This window comes from Mixophyes fleayi, chromosome 5 (genome assembly GCF_038048845.1).
Source record: "Mixophyes fleayi isolate aMixFle1 chromosome 5, aMixFle1.hap1, whole genome shotgun sequence".
In the NCBI taxonomy this organism is placed as follows: domain Eukaryota; kingdom Metazoa; phylum Chordata; class Amphibia; order Anura; family Limnodynastidae; genus Mixophyes; species Mixophyes fleayi.
Window position 1 is genome coordinate 164,519,445 of NC_134406.1, and position 12,839 is coordinate 164,532,283.

Here is a 12,839-nt window from a genome sequence, read left to right on the forward strand (position 1 = left end):
CACCAATACTCATAATAGCAACTATTACATTACACCATATATTGATGAGCTCTCAACAGAGGGAAGGGAATAGAACATTTTTAATTCACAGGGTCACGACAGGGGATGGAGTTTAGTATCATATAAGGAAAGCGCTCATCAAAATATTGCAGCACCTAATACAGAAAATAATAGAAATATAGAAAAAAGGTCGCAGGGTTGTGGGGTTTAGTGGTTGGAGCTTTCATAGCTAATTTATTAGTCACTATGACTTGCAGAATATATTGTGATGTATATATTTGTATATTATGCCCATTAGTTATATATTTATTTTGTTTCCCAGAGTGTGCTCTTTAAATGTCTAAAGTAATAAACTTTTTCAGTGTTTGGTATTACTTGAAAGGTTATTTTATCCTAGGTGTACATCTAACAATCTAGTAAAATACAAGATCTTTTCAACCACTTATAGCCTATGTTCCTGTGATAGCCTATCACTCCACTAAACTTTTTTTTAAAAAAAATTTTTATTGCTTTTTTTAGGCAAATCTTTTCATCTCCGTCCCAGGATCTTCTTCAAAATCACAGAGTGTACAAATTCTTCCAGGATTCCCCAATAGAATCTGGTCTTCCCAATAGTAAGGAAACAAACCTAAAGATATACATCACGATGCAAGTTGCTTAGTGTTGTTTCTTTTTGCTCTTCCTGTACTTAGTGATGTATCCTCAAGTTCTATTTTGGAAAGGATGACAAATGCACTGAACGTGTGAAATCTGAGCTTGTCTAATGTACTTGAAAGTAATGTGATGCAAGTTAATTTGTGTTTCTTACAATTTATCAAACAAATTGCCAATATTTCCATTACATTGATTAAAGGCATGGGCGTCTGAACAGAGATCAGCCTATATTTTAAACTAATCAACCCAACCTGTGTGGTCTTGTTAATTGCTTTAGCTGGTTGTTATTCCTAGTCTAGTTTTGAATGGCAATGTCGGTTCTAATGAGCTAGCAGTTTGTGTGTGTGACTCATTGGCAAGTGTATTATAACTAGTAGAGGGGGTCATATTCATAGCAAATGTAAAAATTGCTGCTCTCAACCTGTTTACAATAGTTAGTCTGTATTATTAGTTAATTTCTGGTTAATAGTCAAGTCCCATTATGCAACTTTTTGTCAGCAGGTCATTTGCATTCTGGTCCAAAGTATTGTAAAAGCCAAGAAGACAGCCCTGAGACTTCCAGTCAAGAGGAGGGTGAGCTATCTAGACTCATTGAATTCTGATAGCAGGAGATATTTTTGTCCTTGGCTATTCTAGGGCCGTTGTCAGTAGAGACGAGGGGTTTTCATTTCACTTTTGACTTCTAGCTGGGCTCCATTTGAAGCTCTATAGAAATGGTGTATGTTCAGAACAGGCCAATGCGATAATTAAACTTTCATATGGTTTCGCTTGGAGGAAGCTTGATGGATGCTTTTAAAGGGAATTGTGATTAGCACAGGAGACTGTATATATTAGACATTGTTTTATGTTATGCCTCTGTTCAGGGAGTTTTATCTGCCACCTCATGGCCTATTGTCACATTTTTGGTTCTTTCTGGGACTGGCCTTGCCCCCAATTATGTCCTACACCATCCCTAATGATGTTACACACATCCACTAGGCCTCAGCCACACACAGCATGTGGTATTGTGAGAGAATTATCACACCACAATAAGTTTAATAGAGTTCTGGGAGAAGATATATGTAAGTCATCTAGGTGTTCCCTGACCTGCAGCTTTGGGCTTTTATATATGGAGTATGGATCTCTGAGGTGTCTTCCAATAACCATAATAATTTACAGTGGGTGTGCATTATTGCTTGTTATACTAATTTTTCTCTAATAAAGACTGGAGCTATGAATCAGAACTCTGTTTATACAGATGATACGCTCAGGTGTAATGTCGGGGATGACTACTTAAAATGGTTAGTGTATGTTTGGAGCAACAGATCGATTCTGTAATAGTTCTTAAACATACTTGTGATGAATTTCAATAACTTCTGTATTTTAACTTAGACTTTGATAAGATGTGTTTAACAAAGATGAATAATAGGGCCTGCTATTATGTATCAGTGGTCATAAGTCTGTTTTGTAGACGAGTTCTCACATTTCTGTGCAGACGTACAGTGTAACCATTATGAAATTGATCTGTTGCTTTCTAAAATTGTAATGCTGAATTAACATGCATGGGGAATGTTTTGCACATATGGCTTTTGTAGGGGTTCTGCTAATCTTTCATTTATTTTGTTCTATTATTTTTCCTTTCCTCTTAGATGTTATGCACCATATGACAGTCCACAAGAAACCAGCTGGAAAATGTCCAGTTGCAAAGTAAGTTTAAGCATGTAATAGTCTTTAATTTTTTTTAAAGGAATCATTCAGTATGTATACGATTTATTTTTGATCATTTATCAATGACACAAGCAAAAGACCAGAGCTAGCTGTCCACTCTTAGTTTTTGGGCATCCCACATCCTTTGCATTCTCTGGTGAAATCTGTGTACTTGCAATTATTTATCCCTAACAAGTCTTTTGATGTAGTGACAATTCTAAAGCAATTATATAAATTCTATGGCAAAATGAACTGTTAGCAGCCATGTAACCTTTTTGTCTCCTGTGTGCTTTTGGAAAACCTGAATATTCTGATCTGATCGGTGTTCTATAGGTACCTCCAGCTGACCATGCTGGCTGATACACTGTCCAGGACTTCATATTGCTGTCCTTTTTTATGTAGCTTTAATAATTGCTTCAGTTGTTGCTTATATTTTCTGTATGACAAAAACATATAAAAATGCACTGTGTAAATGTCACTGTTTCATGTACATGTTATGCGCACAGAATGAATGTTGCATCATGCAAGTCATTTTACTTCTCAACAGTTTTGTTGCTACGAAAAACTCTCCTAGTGATGGAACTAATGTGCCACATACTGAACAAAATGGAACGATTTGGAGGAAGAATAACGGTACAGAAGCTCCACATTTTCAGCACTATTTAAATGTAGGACACCAGGTGAGAGTATCTCTGTCTCAACTTCTTGTGGTATTAACTTTTTATGTCCCAGTTTTTATGATTTCTCTTACTGTAATGGCTGGGGCTGCCCTGCACTGAAGTATTCAGGTTTGCTTCTGGACACTAGCCCCATGAAACATTGAGTAAAATGTTCATTTGGTAAGTACTCTTTGGAGAATTAGTCAACTACATTTTGGCAAGTTTCGTGGGTTGAACTAAAAATGTATGTGGAAAGAATAATGTAAAATGTAATCCTATTTTTACCTAATATTATTCCCTATTTATAACTAAACTCAAGGTTCTCAACCTGTGGTAAGTGTACCCAAGTTGTACCTTAAGGGGCCGATTCAATTCTGCCACGAATAACGCTGCGTTAGCAGTATTACCATTATTATGGTAAAACTGCGCATGATTGTGAGAAAAATGTCATCTGCATACATGGAAATCTTATAATTATCCGTGCCTGTCTGGATCCCTGTGATCGTTAAGATATTATGGATGCTAATGTCTCCATTGTCAGGGCAAATAATAAACGGGGGAGGGGGCAGCCTTGTTGGGTACCATTTGCAATAATGAATGGTGGTGATGCAGCACAGTTGACCAAAATAGTGGCTATGGGGTTGTAGTAGAGGGATGCTAGACCGCATAAGAAACGACCTTGAAAGCCCATTGCAGTGAGAGTAGCCGTCATGAAGGGCTAGGAGACCCTGTGGAAGGCCTATTCTGCATCAAGAGAGACCACCAGGGCGGGAGTTTGAGAACGATTAACCGCTTCAGTTAGGTCAATGGCTCGTTTCGTGTTGTCCGCTCCTTGTCGAGTAGGGATAAAGCCCACTTGGTTTGGGTGGACCAGGGAAGGAATCACTTGGACTAATTTATTTGCGAGCAACTTGGCAAACAGCTTTAAGTCCACATTCAAAAGTGAAATAGGTCGGTAGCTTGCACATTGACTAAGTTCCTTTCCTTCTTTGGCTACTACAATAACATCTGCCCTGGTGGGAAGTCTCTCAAATTTTTTACTGCTTAGAATTGCGTTAAAAAGGGGTAGAACTCGAGGTGTGAGGACAGAAGCAAATTTCTTGTAGTATAAACCGGTAAGGCCTTCAGGGCTCTGAGCAGCCAAGTTCCTAAGGGTCTTAATTGTGGTTTTGATCACCTTTGACGTAACATCTGCGTTTAACTCTGCTCCCCCTTCTATTGCTAAGATTGTATCCAAAATCCAGTTTAATATTTTTAATTTTCACATGGAAACAACGTACCATATTCAACCTCTGCATCTCCACCCATTGTTAAGTGGTTCCAATAGCATTTGTTACAGACGGAGAGGGTTCTACCCTTTAGTCCAGTGATGGCTAACCTGTGACACTCCAGGTGTTGTGAAACTACAAGCCCCAGCATGCTTTATCAGCTAGTTATCTAATGGCAAAGCATGCTGGGGCTTGTAGTTTCACAACACCTGGAGTGTCACAGGTTAGACTAAAGCAGTGATGGCTAAATGAACGTTCATAGGAGATCATATGACCACCACCTGACACTGCTGTTATCAGTGTAGTAGATAAGATGTTACCTTACATTTGCACATGTATGAAGTTGAAATTGTCCCCTCCCCCCAGAATTGTTACCCCCAATCCCCCATTTCCCTGTTTGCTTTTTGCACCTTGTTTAAATGCAGGAGATAGCTCAGATATCTCCAATATCTCCTGCGTTAGCCTGTTCGCTCTTGTTTAAAAAAATGAATCCATTAAAATAATGGCTATTAAAAAAAATGCTTACTGCAATTTGCTACAAATAGATGTGTCCTCCCCAAAAAATATTATAAAATTTGCTTGGACAGATTACTAAATGCATATTTTGTTGCCTTTGCATTTCAAATTAGTTTTTAGTTATTTAGTTGCAAACCACCTCCGGAATGAAAGAGGTCAAGTAGACTGTACTTGACCTCTATTTGTGTAAATCACAGAAATCTACAGGTCTTTCTTTCTGAGGTTAAGCTCTAAATTGTATGAAGTACACAATAAGTCATGTGTGTGTCAGGCAGATGTAGTGTAGAAGTAAATTTTAAGGGGTATTTCTTTAAGAATGATGATGTGCTTGGCATAAATATCGTGAGGTAAAACAAGTCATGTCACTGACACAACTTTATTAAAATATTGTAATGGTTCCAGCGGTCACTTTAGTTGCAGAGAACAAAAATGTTGTTTTATATGAGGAATGTCATCCCTAGTGTGCATCATTTTTTGGAGTGGTTTTCTACCATTTCCTGCACTTTTATTTACATCTCTGACAAATCTGTTTGTGTGAGAAGTGTGGTAATTATGTTGAATTTCTTGTTGTTAAAACTGTTTATTTCCACAGCAGCATACGTTGGATAAACCAAACTCGCAGCAGGTTGGAAGAGAGACCACAGAAAGGTAGCGTGTGATTGACTTTATTTTCTATTAATTGCAATTATGTAGTGAAAGTGTAAGTATTATGTTTCATACACAGTGCTTGTTTACTTTTTTTCATATAATGGGACATTTCCATAAACTGCAGGTAGATGTCTATCAGAAGTAACATATGCCGTTGGCATACAATAGAAATTTAAAGTGCATTGCCTCATATTCTTCTATTCTACTTAAACTTTGGATTGTTTTTTTGGCTGAGTGTAGTTCCTGTAATTGTCTTTTTTGTTTGTCTTTTAACAGTAACTCCAATGTATGGCAGTACAGAATGAGATCATGGGGTAAATGTATCAATATGCGGGTTCTTCAACACCCGCGTGTTCAGCCTCTTCCGCGATTAAATTTCAAGCGGCGCTGCATTGTAAAGGGAAGTTAACCCTTTACAATGCAGCGCCGCTTGAAATTTAATCGCGGAAGAGGCTGAACACGCGGGTGTTGAAGAACCCGCATATTGATACATTTACCCCCATATGTTTGTTTGAGATGCTTTTGTGACATTGGGGCCTATTTATGAAGGCCTAGACCATGCCGAAATTGCTTTTTCCACATGGTTTAGGCATTTTTAAGTAAAATTTTCTTTTAAGAACAGGCTAACGCAGGAGATATTGGAGATATCTGAGCTCTCTCCTGCATTAGGCAAATAACTATTAAACTGCAGTCCACATAATACTCAATGGGGACTGCGTTCTGGGCAATTTTATCAAGTTTTGAAAGCTTGGAGCTTGACCCCGATGGCTAACGCCATTGAATCCTATGGGGGAGAGGATCCCTCTGCGGCAGAGTTGCTGCTCTCCCCTGCACTGGTTTCCGCAATTGGTGCATGTGCAGTGAAGACTCCAGGTTAGAACCCAGAGTCTTCAGTAGTAAAAAGTAATCGCAGGGACAACCTCCTATTGGAAGCACTCCTGACATGACTTTATTAGTAAATTGCCCGAAGAGACATCTGTCATCATTGTGATGACAGATGATACTTTACAGGGCAAAATGCCAGTAAAGATTAAATAGGCCCCACTATCCATTGTATCCACAAATGCTGTTGTCAGATCGAAAAAGTCTGCTACTGGCCACCTCACAATTTAATTTACGATTGCCTCTCCATTAAAGTTTTATCTGTAACCCCATTCTTGTTGCTGATATTTACCTTCAATAGAAATCATTTTCCTAAGGCTGATGGTCGGTCAATATACAAAGCAAATAGAGTGAAACCATCTCAAAACACGAGGACCTCTACTTTGAAGGGTAAGCACTGCACTTAAAAATGATGCTGGGTCCCAGGTGCCCTAGTCGCTGTGCATTGTCTAGGAAAGTGTTTGTGAAATGATGCACAAAGCTTTGTGCTTTCCAGTTTCGTATATATCCTTGCAAAACGGAGATCTTCTTTTTAGGAACTGAATTCTGTACTTTGTAATGTCTGTAAATAAGTGAATTCATATTTGTTGTTACATTAAGGAAACCTACTAAAAAGAGAAACCTTGGTTCGGAGCTATAAGAGCTTCTGACCATTTATGTAATCATTACTTTTCTCAGTTTAAAGCCCCAACCTGTTTTATATGTGGGGTTTTTAAACTGCCATACAGTGTTCTATGTCTTATAGAATAAACCTAACTTACACTTGCAAGAAAATTGTTTTTTGTTCACTTTCAAATATTTTTTTTTATTTTTAAATTAATTAAGGATTAAATAGCCACTAAACCTAAAACGTAATTTGATAGCATATGGTAGCCTTCTGAATATGTGTTAAAAAGACCTGTAAATGTTTGAAAGGACATTTCTTTGTCTCTTTTATTTTTAGATCCAACATTGGAAGTTGGGTCTGGCCATGAAACTTGTGGAGAAACCTCTTCAGAGAGTTACAGTTCCCCACCTAGCCCCCGCCATAACAGGAGAGAAAGCTTTGAGAGTGAAGACGAGAAAGACAGAGGTTGGCGTCAAAGGGGTAGCTTGTTTGAGAGAGGCAGCCTGGATCTGTGTAATAAGTCAGGAGAAGAGAATAACAATAGAATGGAGTTTAGATGAGCAGACCTAGGATCTTTTCAGATGCAATAGGCAATATTTAAAACCTAGTTCTACATTCTATCATTTTATTTGCTTCAAATACTTCCTTTGCCTATGTAGTTTCTAACCTGCATTAGTAGGATTATACTCTAAATGCACTGGTATTTGTGAGAAATTGTGAGCACAAGCAACTCTGCCTGAAAATCTATGACAATCATTGTATATAACAGTTGTTTTGTGTCCACTTCTGTTGCCAGAAACACTCAGTTTGCTGAGCTGATTTGACTTTTAATGTACAATAATTTGTACATCTCATAAGTGGCAGCTCACAAGTTCACAGAAAAGCCTTCTCTACCTTCTGTCTTCTCTTACTTCTCTTCCTCACTCTTATTTTTATTTTATTTTTTAACAGATACAGACAGTAATTCAGAGGACTCCACCAAACATGTTCCTGGTTTCACAACTTTCAGTGCAGTGAAACCATCTGCTGCAAAGTTATCTAATCACCTTGGCAGCAATGAAGAAAGTACTCTTGAGGAGTCCTTGGACAATTCAAACTTTCCACCTTTTTCTCTTGTACCTACCTTGCACTGTGTGATGCCAAGTGGGACAGAAAAATTGGAACCTGGGCTTCCACCATCACTTCCCACAGAAGGAAAGACTCTTAGTTTGCTTGTTACCCCAGTCTCTATGTCACCTGTGAGGGAAGGATTTCATCAGAGTTCTCTCGGGATTGGTGTTCCAACTGTAGCCACTCCTTCCAGGGAATCTGAAAAGTGTATTGAAATACTGACTTCCTCTCTACCTGTTCCTTCCACTTTTCTTCCTCGTAATTGTCAGCCCAGCAGCCCTGCTCTGCATATGCCAATTCAAAGGCTAAAAATACCTACTCAGGGCCCAGCAGAGACCTGTACAGTTAACGGATCAACACAGACTAGTTTGGGCTTGGGATCTGCCAATGCTGGCTTCATTTCTTTTTATAGTCCTGGTGGGTTTACAGCCTCTCCTGTGACTGCTTCAGACCCACAGACTAAACCTATTTCACAAGTAGTAAGTCTTAATCAGGTAGTGCCTCACCTGGATGGAAATGCCGGAGCCATGCCTCCAACTACGAACCTGAAGTTGGTTTTTCCTGCCACTAACTTGTCCTCGGCACCTTCATCGGTCCCATATCCCCTGTCTGGACCATCACTTCCAAGTGGTGTGTTGCCTACCCCAAATGCTAGTGTGCTGAACACTGCTGCTGCTTCTCAGCCAGCTAATGGTGGTTTAGGTCTGGTACAACCTACCATCCCTCTGACTGTTCCCACCCATAGTACTGGGCCAGCACCCAGTCCAAGCCCTGCATTAACCCACAGTACAGCACAGAGCGATAGCACATCATTTATTAGTGCTGCAGTTGGTAATACTAGCACAAATGGGACGATCTTGCCACCCCAACAAATGGGCTCAGGAGCATGTGGGTCTTGTGGACGTCGATGTAGCTGTGGAAACAGTGGAGTACCTGTGGGCAGTTACTACTATCCTAACCCAATCACTGGACAGATGTATACTCGAGTTCCTCCCTTTATGATTCCATCAATTTGCAATAACACCTACCTCAGCCAAGCACACCAGAGCAATGGAACACAGTTTCCCGTCTTCCTGCATCAGACTCCCTACACCACTGGTCTAATACATGACCCTGTGCTTGGGGGTCAAGCCAACTATGGCATGCAACAGATGGCAAGTTTTGCTAGGTTGTACCCAGTTTACCCAGCAACTAATGTAGTAGGCAACTCTAATGGATCAGTGGCTAAGAAAAATGGCAATATCTCATGCTTCAACTGTGGGGTAACTGGTCATTATGCACAGGACTGTAAACAGCCACCTATGGAGGCCAATCAGCAAGGTAATCGTGATAGTTCCCAGAGGACTTGTTTCTAAATGTCCTTGTCTTTCCCTTCTTCTACATGATGGTTGTGGCTTAGATGTGTGTTTGTGTGAGTGTGTATTGGTCTCCCTCTTCACTGTTTACAATGGTGCAAAGCTTTCTGTTGGATTCTTGTCACCATTGACAAAAAAAATTCTGAAATGTGAAAAAAAAAACCCCAAGAACTAAACTTGCAAAGCCCCCTATATATCCTAATGTTTTGTATATTGTGCCTAATCATTTAAAACTCCTGTGCCTCTGTAATTCCATATCAGTGTCTTTTGTATAACAGATTTACAGTGTTTGCCTTGTATAGCCAAAAGAAGAAATGAAGAGAAAAAAATGATGTGGCATCTGCCCCCTAATAGGAAGTAAACAGTATAGTAACTTGAATGCTGTTTCATGGGGCTCTGCAGTGAGTTTCTATAGCAATTGTCCGACGCTTGGAGTCTTCGTTTCAAAAAGTGCCTTTTTGTTTTGTGCATCTTTGTCCCCCTTAAACATTTTTTGTTGAACTTGTTTTACTTTTGTAAGCATTGACTTAGCAGTTCTCTTTCCTGTTTTAGGCACTTTCAGACTGAGGTATGCACCTCTCCCTAATCCCTCACATGATTCTTTGGATTCTGCTGACTGACACCAGTCCACATAAAAAATAAATAAATAAATGTACGGTACAGAAGTTGCACTTTCCTTTTCATGATGGGTTTAGGAGCTAAGAGTTTACCACCAGACAAGAAAACATTACTGTGCCATAAAATGTGCCCCCTGAACTGAAGACAAGTGTGTGCAGAATACCTGTTTGCACAGGACACAGCATTCCACCATGAAGAGTGACAGAGTAATGCGGACTGGACGATCCGTTCCTACGGGATCTTGGATTGGGAGGTGTAAAGGAACCCTAATGCTAAAGTATAAATGCCCCTGCCGCTTCACCTGCAGCTCCCCTCCTTTATTCATATGACGGTTCTGGGGACATATTGTATCTGTAGTGCATCTTCTGTAAGCACACAGTGTACGGTTCTAGAGAAAGTGGAGATCTCACTGTAGGTCCAACAATCTTTTGTATTAACTGGAGAAAAATGAGAAACCATGTTTGGTTACGATTGTAAAAGTTGTATGGAGGCATGATATGTGTCCTTGCCCCTCCCTGAGTTGTGATGTGTATGATAGGTGAGAGAATGCCTATTAAAATATAAGCACTAGAACCTCCAAGTCTGGAAAGATATTTTAAAATATTTATTGGTAGGGAAAGGCCAGTTTTCCTAATATGAAGTGAAATATGACTTGGAAGATGTCTCAATAGTTTATCCTGTTGATGCAGAGTTCATCTCTGTATCTGCTGTTATGTTATCTGCGATCGTTTGACAGTTGGCTATAAGTTTGTGTGATAACTTTTGTTATTTTTGTGTAAGGAAATGACCTATTCTAGATTTCCATTAAGCTTGCCTGGATGCTAGTGAATTTATACAACTCTGTTATGTCATTGTATTCAGGCTGTGGATTATTAGTGTGACAGAAAACATCAGTGATTGTGTAAGACACAACCAATCCTAATTTATTTACACAAGAATTTTGACAGTATTTAATTATTAAAACAACAATATTTTATTTCGAGGACTATTCTTACTCCTGTTTACAAGAATAGCAGAGTTACTATTTGTTTAATTATTTTGTTTTCTCCAGTCTGCCACTGAGTGTGTCTAATAATGTGAAAGTCTGAAATTCTGTGTGTTATGCTTGTCAGTGTCAAAATATTAATGCTGCTGTTTTTTTCAGTTTATATTCTGAAATAGCCAACATATGCACTACAAGTGTTTGCTTCCAGGTAATATTTATACCTTTTGTGCACTGAGGTTATCTGGGAGAGAACGGTGTATGGATGTCTATGTTACAGCAGTCAATTACCAGCATTGTGTGTTTTGTTTTTGCATTCCTATAATTTCCATTTGCTGGGAGAGTTTATTTTTCTTCCCCAGAAGTCTCTATAGGCACTAAATATATTATTTCACAGCAGGTATAAGATGACTTATAAAGAAATATATAGAACACAGTTATGGAGATATAGGCCATAAAAAAAATAAGAAAATATACATAAAATCCTGACATGTAAAGTTGCTTCATGAATTACAAAAATTGAACAAAAATATATCTTTATTTAAAACGCCCTTTTTGTCCTCCCCAGCTGGTGTCTCTTTTCCGGCATCAAACTGTGATACTTGTTTGAGAGTGGCAAAATGTTTAGTTAATATGGAACTAGTTCTTACAAAGCTTTAATTTAAGAAAAGAAAAATCTTACAAATATTTTATTTGATCTAGGTATTTTTGGATATGATAGAACACAATGAAGGTAGTACAAAACTCCTCTTCTGTTAGAATATTTGTTAAGGAATAACAGAGCAGCACGAAATGAGGATTCTACTGTACTGTATGAGTGAGGCGTTACCTTCTCGTTATTTGTATGTTTAGCATATTCTTTGATATTTCAATTGTTATGTACTGGAAAGGTTACTTATATTTCTAGAAAAAAAAATGAATTTTATGCAAACTTATTTCCTTGAATTAACAGCAATAAAAAAACAGGAAAGCACCACTTGTGTATGTTGCTGCTTTATTTACATTTGCTGGTAAGTTTACTTACCGGTGTTGCCTTTATTTGAAATTTCTATTAAATGTTTTATGTTGTCTGAAACAAGTATGCACTTTTGTTTTTTTAAATACACACTGTCCTGTAGTCTGTGCTACTCAGAAAAGCATCATGTTCGGTTTCCCTCTGTTGGATTGATGTGGAATCTCTGAGTTGGTCCACCAGAGCCTGGCACAGCAGTTGTCTCCGTTGCTCCACCCAACTATGCCTGAAATAAGCAAAGTATTAACCTGAAATACCCACTCATTTATTGTTTTTTTTTAAAAAAAAAAACAACTAAATTGCCTCCTAATGTTTATTATGAAGGATACAGTGGTAAGGGACTTTTTTTTTTTTTGCACACACCTACATTGTCTATTGTGGTGATTTTTTTTTTTATTCTCTCGGTCAAGGAAAATGGCAATGCCAAGTGGGGAGGTCTGCTTGTTTTTGTTTATTGCACCATTAATGTTGCAGTTTGTATTCTGCTACAAAAGGTGCCAATACATGGGTGAATATGTCAGATCCTAATGGTGGCAATCTTTATTACAAAAAACTTAAATATGGAAGACCGCATGAAGGGTAAAACATACAACATGAGAGGGACACACACACACACGGGTTGGTAGCAAATGTGGTTGGATGTGACGGCTGTGATCTGACCATGTGCTGAATTCCCAATCTAAATGTTGGCAGCCACTTTAGGCCCACAAAACATGTAGTTTGTAGCCAATTTAAGTTTAAGATGGCCACATATCCTGATATTCCATCAACCAATATATTTTAAAAGGCAACAAATTATTTTCACTGTTTATAAAAGGTCTGTGCTCTGCCTGGAAACATTT

General features: G+C 38.6%; 1 protein-coding gene across 7 annotated transcripts in view; it reads left to right on the plus strand.

Moving 5' to 3' along the window:
* Positions 1–11,958, plus strand: part of ZCCHC2 (zinc finger CCHC-type containing 2) — a 34,146-nt gene extending 22,188 nt beyond the window's left edge. Inside the window, exons 6-14 of one of the 7 annotated variants that reach the window (XM_075212949.1) lie at positions 520–614; positions 1,153–1,227; positions 2,283–2,340; positions 2,888–3,020; positions 5,376–5,431; positions 6,615–6,703; positions 7,257–7,385; positions 7,872–9,350; positions 9,938–11,958. In XM_075212949.1, the coding sequence (XP_075069050.1) occupies positions 520–614; positions 1,153–1,227; positions 2,283–2,340; positions 2,888–3,020; positions 5,376–5,431; positions 6,615–6,703; positions 7,257–7,385; positions 7,872–9,350; positions 9,938–10,005 (2,182 nt within the window). In that variant the 3' untranslated portion in view covers positions 10,006–11,958. Of the gene's footprint in view, positions 1–519; positions 615–1,152; positions 1,228–2,282; positions 2,341–2,887; positions 3,021–5,375; positions 5,432–6,614; positions 6,704–7,256; positions 7,386–7,871 lie in introns of all 7 variants that reach the window. The other 6 variants (XM_075212951.1, XM_075212952.1, XM_075212953.1 and 3 more) reach the window with 6 other exon arrangements.
* The last annotated feature ends 881 nt before the right edge of the window (positions 11,959–12,839 follow it).